This window comes from Bufo bufo, chromosome 11, assembly GCF_905171765.1.
Source record: "Bufo bufo chromosome 11, aBufBuf1.1, whole genome shotgun sequence".
Lineage (NCBI taxonomy): Eukaryota > Metazoa > Chordata > Amphibia > Anura > Bufonidae > Bufo > Bufo bufo.
This window is the reverse complement of record NC_053399.1, coordinates 97,594,808-97,609,448: the sequence shown is the minus strand read 5'-3', so window position 1 is coordinate 97,609,448 and position 14,641 is coordinate 97,594,808. Positions and strand designations below refer to the sequence as shown.

At 44.8% G+C, this 14,641-nt stretch overlaps 1 protein-coding gene across 17 annotated transcripts in view; it reads right to left on the bottom strand.

Moving 5' to 3' along the window:
• Nucleotides 1–233: 233 nt before the first annotated feature.
• The window catches only part of LOC120981727 (NACHT, LRR and PYD domains-containing protein 12-like), a 509,415-nt gene continuing 495,007 nt past the window's right edge, over nucleotides 234–14,641 (bottom strand). For 15 of the 17 annotated variants that reach the window (XM_040411404.1, XM_040411390.1, XM_040411397.1 and 12 more), the window contains 2 exons: nucleotides 7,929–8,099; nucleotides 234–1,522 (listed from right to left, as the gene is read on the bottom strand). In XM_040411404.1, the coding sequence (XP_040267338.1) occupies nucleotides 1,408–1,522; nucleotides 7,929–8,099 (286 nt within the window). In that variant the 3' untranslated portion in view covers nucleotides 234–1,407. The remainder of the gene's footprint in view (nucleotides 1,523–7,928; nucleotides 8,100–14,641) is intronic. The other 2 variants (XM_040411395.1, XM_040411405.1) reach the window with 2 other exon arrangements.

The window sequence follows — 14,641 nt, the reverse complement described above, 5'->3', positions numbered from 1 at the left end:
TCCTCAGTGTGCCTGCGGCGGGTGTAGATGTTATTGCATTGTAAATCAGGACGGATCCGTTTGGCTCCGCACGGCCAGGCGGACACCAAAACGACTTTTTTTTCATGTCCGTGGATCCTCCAAAAATCAAGGAAGACCCACGGATGAAAAAACGGTCACGGATCACGGCAAAACGGAACCCGTTTTTGCGAACCGCAAAAAAATACGGTCGTGTGCATGAGGCCTTAATTCCCCATTTTTATTTTACTGCCAGCAATATTTCTATTATAGGGGGAAGATTCAACATTGGATGATTCTCCTTCCTCCACCCTCTGCATCTCCTCAGCTTGGGAGAATTCATTCAATGTTTCGTCCAGGTCTCTGGCCTGATTTCGCCCCAGAAAAATCCGCTGAGCACCTATTTTGCTTAGGGCCCTTTTTTTTCCCAGTTTTACTCCTTTGCTTTCTCTTTCTTATTTATTTTTCTCCTTTTCCCCCTTCCTCTCCCTCTTCTTACTTTTTTTTCTTTTCCCTTTTTCCTTCCTCTTCCTTCCCGCCTTCTCTCTTATTCCTTTTTGTTTGTTTTTTTCCCTCCTCTTTCTCCTTCTTTCTCTTCCCTCCTCTTTCCCTTTTTTCCCCTTTTTCTAAATAAGGTACTATGTTAATCTGTTATGGAGGATACTACTTATATTTTGTTAAAAAGAATGCCTTTAGCACCTCACAAAAAAAAAAAAAAAAAAAAACAAGAGACATAGAAACATAGAATGTGTCGGCAGATAAGAACCATTTGGCCCATCTAGTCTGCCCAATATATCTGAATACTATGGATAGCCCCTGGGCCTATCTTATATGAAGGATGGCCTTTTGCCTATCCCATGCATGCTTAAACCCCTTCACTGTATTTGCAGCTACCACTTCTGCAGGAAGGCTATTCCAGACAAGTCCATAAAGGAAAAATCTCACCAATCAGCAGGATACTTCAGCTCAGGAAGACAGCACGGAAAGCAGGGGAGAGGAGTAGGTAGAGGAGTCCACGTAGGAGGCAGGGAGAATTGGAGGAGCAACAGCAGGAGCACAAGCCGTGGTAAAATCTATAAGATCTGGGAAGCACAAACGGGCAAAGGGCAGGAGACCAGAGAAATCCCCAGGAGGATACGGTCCAGTTGGGCAAATCTTCATACGGGGAAGGCAACAGGTGGTAGGAAACCGCGTCGTGATTGTGGACAGCCAAGCAATCACCAGATCCAGAATCACCGGGTAGGCAAGTGGCCTCCGCAGCGATACGTCACAGTCAAACAGGAGAACCAGCAAAACGGGTCTTCAAGTAAATCCAGAGCCCGGGCGCAGCTCCAAACACCACACACATGATGAACGGGAGGCGCGGTGGAGCGTTGCAGGAGAAGAGGAGGAGGGCGTGACGCACCCTATCTACATCATCATGTCCTCATCTGTGGCAAAAAGAATGATCTTCATATCTGGTTTCTGCTTTTTCAGTTTTCTTATGGCTTCCTTCTCCTCTTCAGATAATTCATTGTCCTTCAGACTAGAAAAGAAAACAGCGCCCCCAGCATTAGTGAGGTTGTATTGTGAGGTTTACTCATGACATCAGACCAGTCAGTAAATTGATCTCCTGACTGGTCTCCCCTTTTAGGTTTAGTGCTCTCATTAAAGGGGTTCCCCGGGAATTAGGAAAATGAAAATACTTAAATATTACTTTATTATAAATCTATTCCTAGTTACCTTTCATTAGTTATAATGGCTCGTTTTGTCTGGGGAGCAATCATTAGAAAAAATAAAATGGCCGCCATCCTATTAGTACACACAAAACCTTTCCTAATCACACAGGAGGACAAGTTACTTCAGAGCAGTGAGCCAAAGAGCTGCCTCATCTTCTTCTATGATCCTGAATACAGTGTAATATGATCTTAAGCTAAATCTCTGTAGAAATGGAGTTCATGAGGAGGCATGAAGTACAGAGAGGAGGGTGGGGGTGATGTGGATAATGAGCAGCAGCTCTTGTATGCAGTCTCCATTACCACAGTCTGTCCTATCTGTCCTTCATGTCTCCTCATGAACTCCATTCCCACAGAGATTCAGTTAAAGTTCTTATAATCTGTATTCATTATAATAATCCTTGACAAGTAGGAGAGGAGGAGGAGGCAGCTCTTTACCTTAGTGCTCGGAAGTTACTTGTCCTCCTGTATGGTTAGGACAGGTTTTGTGTTTATTAAGAGGGCGGCGGCCATTTTGTTTCTCCTAATGATTGCTCCCTAAACAAAATGAGCCATTATAAATAATGAAAGGTATTGGGGATTATATTTACAATAAAGTAATATTTAAGAATTTAAATTTTCTAAATTCCCGGAGAACCCCTTTAAGAGAAACAAAATCAGAGTCTTGCAGGTTTGATACCATTTAATGTCTTTGGAATGCATCCTTGGACCGCATCAAACGTGTGACTTCCGGGCTTCAGCAGCAACATGAACGCCCCATTGTAATTGCGCCTGAGTGGGTCCAGCAGTAGGTTCAGCATTTGTGTCTGCGGAAGAGGCCTGCATCGCATCGCTGCCAGCCTGATGGAGGTAAGTATAAGGTACAATACGGAGAGGAGCACTGTGGTGGGCACTGTTATGGGGGTACCATGTCTAGGGTAGAAGTGACAAGGGGACATTAGCTCAACTGGGGGCATTAAAAGGGGGTATTTTTTGCACTGGCACACATTATAAGGAAGCATTTTTGTACTCTCACATTATAAGGAGAATTATTACTACGGGGGGGGGGGCATTTTTGATGGGCTTTATTACTACTGGGGGTCTATGGGGAACATGATTACTAGTATGGGCACTATGGGAGATGGGAGCATTATTACTTCTGGGGCACAGTGGGGACATGTTGGGGGCACTGTAGGAGCACTATTGCTACCATGTGTGCTCTAGCAGAGAATTATTACTATTGGTGGGACTTTTGGGAGCACTATTACTGTGAGGGCACCTAGGCACAGTATCCGCTTACCACAATTATTTTTGGGGGATATTTTGGTTACAATTTCTGTGTGGTATCAGAGGGTTTATCGGTTTCTGCAGTATAGTATTGGGGAGCACAGCAGCACAGTATTAGGAGTGGTAGGATGATTTGTCCAGAAGATGGGAGAATGATGGAAAAGTAGTAAACTAAGATTTTGTTTGTCAAACTGCAGAGACGAGAAATGGCTGAAAACTGGTGTTCTGATCTGAAGGGAAAAGATGAGGAAAGAACATCTACATCAAAGAGACGTCACTGGATGTAAGAGGTATGTGCGCTGTATTGCCCTGGATGTAAGAGGTATGTGTAACATCCCAGAGTTATGTTACGAAACTCTTTTATCCTGCTACAACCTGTTAAGGGCATTAGTTTTGGCATCTTGTGTAATTTCACATTATATTCTCATATATGTGCATTCTAAGCCTTGTAAATGTATATTGTTGTCATTTTCCATGTTAACCAGCAGGTGGCAGCAATGTGTTCAGCAAGGACTTAGCCAGTTTAGTGTTTCTGAACTGGAATAGTCCATTCCAGTTCAGCTCCCCCCTTCTGTGAGATGAAATGGGCTGCACCCACATCCTGCCTCATGGGGAGAGAAGGAAGTTAGAGATAGTGTACCAGCCACCCCTGCTAGGGGAAGGCTGTGCGTGTAGGAGCTCCCAGATATAGGGATCCAAAGCCAGGATCTTGTCTCGGCTGAGACAATTGACCAATAAACCAAAGACTATTGCTGTATCTTGCTTGGATGAAAGCTACTACCAGTAAAGACAAGTTTAAACTTTACCCAAGGTCTGGATCTCAATTACTGCTGCAAATCCCTCTATTACTCCTACTAGCACCACACTCATTTTATTGCAAGTGAGCCAGGATCCAGGAGTCCAGCCGTTCCCATGTACGAGACACCGTTGACACTATTGCCATTACCACACAGAGACATTACACCACTCTGGCATTCCTAACCTGGTACGTGAGTTACAACACCTTAAAGGGCCCTGTGACTGTACCCTGCGCACGCTGCAATTGGTGTCACAAACAAAAACTATAGACTATTATACCCATATCCTGACCCACTGCATAATTTGGCGTCCGTGTAACCGCTGCTCATTGCATATGGGGCGCTGTATTACCCTGGATGTAAGAGGTATGGAGCGCTGTATTACCCTGAATGTTCTGTAGTGATAGGAGGGGGGATATAGAATTTGGCCCACCCTGCCACATGCTGGCCCCAGACTTAAGGTCTCATTGTGTGTGTTCTGAATACTGGGGCCTCCCATCCATCTACTACATTATCTGTACACAGAAAGTTATCACTGTATTATCTGTGGTGTTACATAGGACTGCAGGTGACATATACTACATTATCTGTAAAAAAAATAAGGGGGCATGGCCACAGGTTGGGGGAGGGGCGCAATACTGGGTTTGTTCCGGGTGCTGGCAACCCAGGCTACGCCACTGTATGCAGTGCTGAGTGTGTATAGCAGAGCTGTATGTGTGTATGTCAGTGCTGAGTGTGTATATCAGAGCTGTATGTGTGTGTACCAGAACTGTGTGTGTCGCACACAAATACTTAAAAATAACCTAGCAGGAGAAGCAGCGTGGCCGGACACCACAGAGCAGTGACAGGAGACACATTTATTTGGAGGTACATTAATGATGGGACCACATGCACCATTGCTGGTTGTTACACCTGAAGTTCCTGACCTCGACCCCTCCACTTCACTAAACCACATTCCCTTCATAGTGGATCTAGAAAATACATTTTCTTATTTTCCGTTGTCTAAACCTGGGGTGCGTCTTATAAAGGGAAAATCCAGTATATGACATATAATACTATATATTGTGTAGATGATAATACCGCCATACTGTGGTCACATGACTCGCTGCTCATGTAATACTAATAGATGGATGTGTCCACCCTCGTGTTAAGGTCTCCAGTTTCTCATTATACAATATCAGGAAATGTCAGGAAAACCCTTGGCAGGACGCAGGTCACCTCACAACCACTAGGTGGCGCACACAGACTCATGTAGCAGGAGATATCATCTCACTGGGAGCCCTGTCACCTGTCTGAGCCGTATATTATACCTATACTACAGTATAAAGTACCGCCACATACTGCACTCGTCATGCCACATCACAGTGTGGCACATCAGATGCTTTAACCCCTTCAGGACCAGCCTAATAGAGGAAATGATGAAGCACCAATAGTGATACGGATGAAGAGAAGCGTTCTCTACTGGAGCCCGATATGTGATGATGTCACGTGTGGTTATAGACGTGTCACAATTTAGGTTGTGATGTGCGGCTTTATACTGTGACACCTCGCAGGTGGACAGTGCGCAGAATGCTGCTGAAGCTTCCAGCTTTACATGCCGATACATACGAGGTGAGATCACAGGCGGCCACAAACTCCAATCTGCAGCGGGAAAAACTACAAGGGGCAATATACTAGAATAAAACTTTACTTTTAATAATATATAGGAGATAAAAAGGCCCCTACAGACAAACAGACAAGCAAGACGTGCGTACCCTCAACATAGTGTAAGGAGAGAATACATACGGCTACAATACTAACATAAATATTAGTGGTGGGCTGGACAGATATAGACGTGGAAGGTCAGGGGAGGGTTTGTTGGTGTACAGTACCCACTAACCCTAGTGCCTCCCTACTTGTCCTAGTCCACCCTAATAAGTGTGTCCATAGGACGGGGTCCAAAAAAGCCCCGCAAGGGGTGGCCCAGACTGGAACTCTGATCCTGTATAGGAAGCCCTAACAAGGCCCTAACCAGTAACCAAAAATGGACCTTCCGTACATTGGAACAACACAAAAATGCAAATTATGAAAGATATACCCCACCAAAAAACCCAAAAGGATAAGATGAGGAGTACTCTAGTGTCCCGACGCGTTTCCTCGTTACAAGCCCCAAGGTCCTTTTTTGGTTACTGGTTAGGGCCTTGTTAGGGCTTCCTATACAGGATCAGAGTTCCAGTCTGTTCTGTCACCTGCTGATGTTGCTGCATTTTTTAGTTTTTTTTTAGTGACTACTTTTAAGGCTACTTTCACACTAGCGTTCGGAGCGGATCCGTCTGATGTTTCATCAGACGGATCCGCTCCGATAATGCAGACATTCGCATCCGTTCAGAACGGAGCCGTCTGCATTAAAACTTAGAAAATTTTCTAAGTGTGAAAGTTGTCTGAGCGGATCCGTTCAGACTTTACATTGAAAGTCAATGGGGAACGGATCCGCTTGAAGATTGAGCCATATTGTGTCATCTTCAAGCGGATCCGTCCCCATTGACTTACATTGTAAGTCTGGACGGATCCGCTCGCCTCACTGAGCGGAGCGGAGGCTGAACGCTGGCAGGCGGATGCATTCTCAGTGGATCCGCCTCCACTGAGAATGCATTGGGGCCAGACGGATGCGTTCGGGGCCGCTCGTGAGCCCCTTCAAACGGTGCGCACGAGCGGACACCCGAACGCTAGTGTGAAAGTAGCCTAAAACATTTCTGAAGTGCTTCTGAGTTCTGACCCCGTACGGGCTGATTAACACGCCAGTGATCTATCCGTGTCCTCCGTGGACAGCTCACGTGTCCATAGACTTCCCTGTGTTTCCTCATATACTCTTGTCTGTCCACACACCGCGGGTCAGTGCAGAACCGGAGACATACAGAACTTCATGTAGTCTCCATATAAACCGCCGGCTCTATCATGTTCTGTCTGTTCTCACCCACAGCATAGAAAGTGCATTATAGTTAAAAGTAGGAGAAAAAAGCTTAAAATTTTAAAAAAAATATACAAATTCTAATCTCCCCCTTTCCCAATTTTACATATAAAAATAAATTATAAAAAGTAAACATAATAATTGGTATCGCCCGCATCCCAAAATGTCCGAACTATTAAAATGTAAAAGTGATTATCCCGCACAGCGATCGCTGTATTTCGGTCACTTCACCCCCTGAAAATAGTAAGAAAATAAAAAGATCAAAAAGTTATTTGTGACCCAAAATGGCACCAATAAAACCTACAGCTCGCCCGGCAAAAAACAAGCCTCAGCCCTGTAGATGGAAATATAAAGCGGTCATGGGGTCAGGAAGGACATTTTGAGTTAGGTTTTTATTACTTTAAATATAGTAAAATATAATAGAAACCATATAAACGTGGTATTGCTGTAATGGAACCGATCCTCAGGATAAGGTCGTCATGTCAGTTTTGTCACGTCAGCAACACCGTAAAAAAACATTATAAAATTGTGGAAATGTAGCCCCAAAAAGAATTTTTTCCTGTGTTTTCAATACAATTTATGGTAAATTAAAATGGAGCCATTAAAAATACATCTTACGCCTCATGCACACGACTGTAGTCTGAGTCTGCGTCCGATCTGCGGATCTAATGTAGATCCATTAATCTCAACGGGGCCACAAAACATGCGGACATTACACCGTGTGCTCCCCACACCCTGAAGTCTGTCCTGTGGTCTCGAAAAACATAAAACGTCCTATTCTTCTCTATTTCGAGGACAGGAATAGAATTTATCTCTAGATGGACAGCAAAATACAGCAGCGCGCATGAAGCCCTGAGGCGGCAATGTGAACGGAAAAGTAAAAACGTTATGGTTCTTAGAAGTCGGGGAAAAAGCAAAAGGGAAACTATTTATCAGTAATGTGGAGAGAAGATGATAAATCTGCTGCAGATGACACTTATATACAGACTGTGCCAAAATCAGGGGAGCAGGTAAGGGGGGGCGGTGGCCGCTGACACAACTAGACCTGGTGCATTAGTCACACATTGGTAGAGACGTCACATATCAAGGAGGAGTCAGCAGTTTATCTCATAGACATAACACTGGTGCAGAGCATAAAACAGAATAAACTCCATGTATAACTTGTGCCCCACATGTCTCAGTCCTGTACACATCTCTTATACTCACTCTAATTCCTCTATCCTGCAGGCCGGACTGGACAGAGCCTCCATCAAGTGACTGAAGTGAGGACCAGACAGACGGTTAACAGACAGGTCAAGTATCTTCAGGGACCGGTTATTCCTTATTACAGATGCCAACTGGATGGAGGAAGTGTCTGGTAGTTCATTATCACCCAAGCTGTAAGAATAAGAAGAGGAGATGTGGGTGAGGCGTCCACAGAGCGTTAGTATAAAATCTGTAGATTGTGACTGTGGAGAGAAAATGTCCCCGGCTGTTAGTAAAATCCATAAATGTCATCACTAGAAGCTGCCTCTTGTGTGTGGGTGATGTCAGGAATGGCGGCAGCTATATGATATGTCCATGTCCTAGAAATCCAGAACCCCTGAGGAATGTCCTCACTTTATGGCATGTCATAAATCAGTGATGATGGCAGAACATGAATGTACAAGAGTCATAAAGCTGGAGGAACTTGTGTCAGCGTCATCAGCTGCTGAGAGCTCTCCTTCCTCCATCTATTGTGGCCCTCAGTCTGTGGCCCCTGTGGCCTCCATTCTCCTTCCTCCACCATCTATTGTGGCCTCCATTCTATTTTCATCACCATTTATTGTGGCTCCTGTGGCCTCCATTCTCCTTTCTCCACCATCTATTGTGACCCCCATTCTCCTTCCTCCACCATCTATTGTGGCTCCTGTGGCCTCCATTCTCCTTCCTCCACCATCTATTGTGGCCCCCGTTCTCCTTCCTCTACCATCTATTGTGACCCCCATTCTCCTTCCTCCACCATCTATTGTGTCCTCTATTCTCCTTCGCTACCATCTATTGTGGCCCCCATTCTCCTTCCTCTACCATCTTTTGTGGCCCCTGTGGCCCCCGCTCTCCTCCTCACATTACTACAGGACACATGTGGCTCTGCCCTCGCTCAGTCAGTTATTTGGGGGATGGATTATTAGTAGACATTACACTACATTCAGGGTTTCTCTGGATTCTGCTGGTATTGATTATTACTTATTGATAACGAGCAGTAATAGTCTCCATTCTGAGTAAATTACAGCCGGGGTCATCAGTAATAATACCGCCATACAGCTGTAATGTAGCACAGGCAGAGATGAGCGCTCTATGGCGGTAAGGGCTCATGTACATATTACAGATCTGTATAACCTGGGAGACCCATAATCCGCCCCATAGAAGCAGATGTGTCCTTCCTGTCCCTCCAGATGTCTCTCAGGACATAGGACACCTCCTCCATGTGGAGGCACAATGCAGGTTCTGATGAGGTCAGTCCTAGAACACTTACCTGTGTGTTATCCGGGGAGGGGGTCACTGCTCCCATTATGTGTTATACAGCGGGGGGCAGGTATTAGTGATAGCGCTGCTCTTCTCAGACATGGAGGACATTACTGATTGTGTTTTCACCCGACTGATGTGTTAAAGGGATCATCAGAACCTTTATGTTATCATATAGGGGTCTGCTGAAGAATTTAAAGGGGTTATCCAGGAACTGGATATTGCTGTCCTATCCCCAGGACACGTCATTAATATGGGATCTGTGGGGCTCTGACTCAGCTGTACTCACCGGAGCTCGGGAGAGCGCTGCCACCTCCTCACAGCTCACCAAGTACAGAGCAGTACAGTGTATAGTGGATGTGTTTGGTATTACAGAGCAGTACAGTGTATAGTGGATGTGTTTGGTATTACAGCAGTACAGTGTATAGTGGATGTGTTTGGTATTACAGAGCAGTACAGTGTATAGCGGATGTGTTTGGTATTACAGAGCAGTACAGTGTATAGTGGATGTGTTTGGTATTACAGAGCAGTACAGTGTATAGTGGATGTGTTTGGTATTACAGAGCAGTACAGTGTATAGTGGATGTGTTTGGTATTACAGAGCAGTACATTGTATAGTGGATGTGTTTGGTATTACAGAGCAGTACATTGTATAGTGGATGTGTTTGGTATTACAGAGCAGTACAGTGTATAGAGGATGTGTTTGGTATTACAGAGCAGTACAGTGTATAGCGGATGTGTTTGGTATTACAGAGCAGTACAGTCTATAGTGGATGTGTTTGGTATTACAGAGCAGTACATTGTATAGTAGATGTGTTTGGTATTACAGAGCAGTACAGTGTATAGTGGATGTGTTTGGTATTACAGAGCAGTACAGTGTATAGTGGATGTGTTTGGTATTACAGCAGTACAGTGTATAGCGGATGTGTTCAGTATTACAGAGCAGTACAGTGTATAGTGGATGTGTTTGGTATTACAGAGCAGTACAGTGTATAGTGGATGTGTTTAGTATTACAGAGCAGTACAGTGTATAGCGGATGTGTTTGGTATTACAGAGCAGTAAAGTCTATAGTGGATGTGTTTGGTATTACAGAGCAGTACAGTCTATAGTGGATGTGTTTGGTATTACAGAGCAGTACAGTGTATAGTGGATGTGTTAGGTATTACAGCAGTACAGTGTATAGTGGATGTGTTTGGTATTACAGCAGTACAGTGTATAGCGGATGTGTTCAGTATTACAGAGCGGTACAGTGTATAGTGGATGTGTTTGGTATTACAGAGTAGTACAGTGTATAGTGGATGTGTTTGGTATTACAGAGCAGTACAGTGTATAGTGGATGTGTTTGGTATTACAGAGCAGTACAGTGTATAGAGGATGTGTTTGGTATTACAGAGCAGTACAGTGTATAGCGGATGTGTTTGGTATTACAGAGCAGTACAGTGTATAGTGGATGTGTTTGGTATTACAGAGCAGTACAGTGTATTGCGGATGTGTTTGGTATTACAGAGCAGTACAGTATATAGTGGATGTGTTTGGTATTACAGAGCAGTACAGTGTATTGCGGATGTGTTTGGTATTACAGAGCAGTACAGTGTATAGTGGATGTGTTTGGTATTACAGAGCAGTACAGTGTATAGTGGATGTGTTTGGTATTACAGAGCAGTACAGTGTATAGAGGATGTGTTTGGTATTACAGAGCAGTACAGTGTATTGCGGATGTGTTTGGTATTACAGAGCAGTACAGTGTATAGTGGATGTGTTTGGTATTACAGAGCAGTACAGTGTATTGCGGATGTGTTTGGTATTACAGAGCAGTACAGTGTATTGCGGATGTGTTTGGTATTACAGAGCAGTACAGTGTATAGTGGATGTGTTTGGTATTACAGAGCAGTACAGTGTATTGCGGATGTGTTTGGTATTACAGAGCAGTACAGTGTATAGTGGATGTGTTTGTCAGAACAGTAGAAAACATCCAGCAGCAGGCTCAGGAGAAAATCCAATGTCTTTATTACTTCATTATAAAATCCATATCATTTGTCCTCGGAGGATAGTCCTTTTTTGGACATTCAGCTATCAAATAAGGCATAAGACACAAGCGGTAACACTCTGCTTTTAGCCTCCTCATGCCATCCGAAACATGTAATAAAAGGCATTCCCTATGGTGAGACCATTAGAGTCTGCCGAAACTGCTCAGAAGATTCAATATTTGAGTCAGAAGGAACAGCTCTGTTTGAGAGATTGAGAGGATCCAGTGATCGTATTCTGAAGCAGGAGAGAAAGTAACACGTGACTAGAGAGGCAATGATTACACATAGTACAGTGAGTAGGGAAGGTGAGGACAACAGACGGGGGTTGTTGTAACATCCCAGAGTATGTTACTAAACTCTGTTTCCCCGCTACAATATGTCAGGTGTATAGTTATTGTCATCTTGTGTAATCTAACATTGTATTTTCCTGTATATCTATTTTCCAGGCCTGTTTGATATATTATGCTGTAATTTCCATGTGCACCAGCAGGTGGCAGCAATGTATTCAGCAGACCTTAGCCAGTTTAGTATATCTAGGCTGGAATAGTTCATTCCAGTCTAGTCTCCCCTGTGTGAGCAGAAGTGGGCTGTTCCCATGTCCTGTCTCATGAGGAGTAGAAGGAAGTTAAGTTAGTGTACCAGCCACCCCTGCCTGGGGAAGGCTGCGTTAGTAGGAGCTCCCAGTTACAGGGATCCCAACCTAGGATCCAGCCTCGGCTGAGGCCAAGGATCACTCTTCCCAGTCTGAGCCCTTCAGCCTCAACTGTGGACAACCAAGCAACACCTCCAGAACTACAGATCTCCAGGAGAAGGATCCTGTGAGTACATATCCAGAGTCCAGGAGAAGCCAAATTCCTCCTCAGCTAGTCAGGCCCATTACAAAGCAGAAGACAGACAGAGCAGAAGATAAATACCTGACAGATTCTCCAGGCACTTAGTATAGAAGCAGAAGAGATATTGATCCCTGCCATACATTGCCTATACCTGCTGGGACCCAAGGCTATTGCTGTAACTCGTATGGATTTCTGTTGCCATTCAGTAAAGACAAGTTGGATTATATCTTCAGTCTGGATCTCATTTACTGTTACCAAAGTCCCTCAGTTACTCCTATTAACAACACTCATTTTATTGCAAGTGAGCCAGGATCCAGGAGTCCAGCCATGCAAAGGTAGGAGACACCGTTGACACTATCATACCTACTACACAGAGACATTATCTCCCTCTGGCATTCCTCACCTGGTACGTGAGCTATAACATTTTAAAGGGCCCTGCCACATTACCTGCGCAAGCTGCAATTGGCGTCACGAACAAACCATAAACTTATACACATATCTATCTTGACCCACTGCATTGTACCAGCGTCCTGCTCATTGCATTGTCACCTCCGCCAGTCGCCAGTCTCAGGAGAAACAAGGTATTATCAGGAAATATCTACCTATTTTATTTCAAGATGATAGCTTGCAACATATTTTAGAGCCAGGCCTTCAAGAGCTTGTTCGTAGAAAAATCGGATAATGGCAAACCCACGTGGCTGAATGTTGTGGGCAGTTACAGATGTGGCCACAGTATTGGTAAGACTTAATATATTAGAGTGGGTAAAACATTGGAATCCAGTGTAACCGAGGAGGTCTTTAAGATCAGATCGTACATCAACTGGAACACGAATAAGGTCATTAAGGCTCCATTCACACGTCCATATAATGGGTCCGCATCCGTTCCGCAATTATGTGAAACTGGTTCGGACCCATTCCTTCTCTATGGGGCCGGAAGAGATGTGGACAGCATACAGTGTGCTTTCCGCATCCGCATTTCCGGAACGCGCCCCCGATCTTCCGATCCGCAGCTCTGGAAATAAATAGAGCATGTCCTAATCTTGTCCGCAATTGCGAACAAGGATAGGCATTTCTATGGGGGTGAAGGCCAGGTGTATTGCGGATCCGCAATGCACTTCGGACGTCTGAATGGAGCCTTACTTGGCGACCTGCGAAGCCTGCAGCGTTCAATATGTGGGATGCACCTCACACAGCCTGAGAGTGAGAAGAAGAAAGCACTTGTCGGATGTCTCCAATCTCACACTGCTGAAAGGCTCCATGCTATCTAGACATTTTAGAGATGTTCATCAGCCTGAATGTCATGGGTATAGAAAGGGTTAAATCCGCACGAGGAGTAGACATAAACAGGCGACTGCTGAATAGAGAATCCTTTTGGATTTTTACACTGAACACGAGGAATCGGAAGGGTATGAATAATGGATATGATGTGATCTATGAGCACTGACTCGCTCCCGTTCTGTTTCTTGTGTTATAATTGAGGAGCATTTTGCATGCATTTTAACCCCTTCACTACCAAGCCATTTTGTCACCTTAAATCCCAGGGCAATTTTTGCAAATCATGTGTCACTTTGTGGTAATAACTGTGGAACGCTTTTAATTATCCAGGCCATTCTAAGATTGTTTTCTCGTGACACATTGTACTTCATGATAGTGGTAAATTTCTGTCAATATTTTTCATTTCTATTGAAAAAAGAAATTCGCAAGTTTACAAATTTCAATTTCTCTGCTTTTAACCTGTTGGGGACACATGACGTACCGGTACGTCATTCGTAGTTCTGATCACTGCCGCGCAGCGGGCGGTGATCCGAACTGGGTGCCTGCTCAAATCATTGATCAGGCACTATGGGACAATGCGCCGGGGGGTCCTGTGACACCGCCCATGTCGGCGATCGCAGCAAACCGCTGGTCAATTTAGACCTGCAGTTTGCTGCGTTTCCGGGTTATTCGGGTCTCTGGGGACCCGATAACCCGGAACAGGATGGTGATCGGTGGTGTGATAATACACCACCAATGACCATCCTGCGATCCTGAGAGGTGATGGTGACATCACCTCTCAGGATCGGCTCTGATTGGCTGCAGGCGGTTCAAATTATTGCAGCGCTCCTATCCTTTCTGTGTTCTGTGTCTGTGTCCGCTGCTTCGATCTCCTGACCTAGCACTTCCAGCACCCTCTTCTGACCCTCCACAGTGCCATCTGGCACTAAAAGGTATTTAGGGAAAGGTTAGGGGCAGGTTAGGTTAGGCAGGGATATTCAGGTAAAGTTAGTGATAAAAAAAAAAGGTTTTTGTTGCATCACCCTAAATCGGGTGTCTGGGGTCCACAGCACAGCTGTGTGACCCTAAACCCCCCCAGGGGTGCTGCAGCTTGCCCCCCTGCCCCCCCCCCATAACTTTTTTTGGGGCACAAGCAGTTATTTTTTTTTTTCTGCGTACGCTGACTGTGGCCGGCATTCTTAGCGTCTGGCCACTGTTAGCGCATCGCACACCCCACCGGTGATCAGCTTGCGACGGCTGATCAGCGAGTTTGAATAGAAAATATTTTTTTTTTAAAGTTTTTTGGCCTTTTTTTTTTTT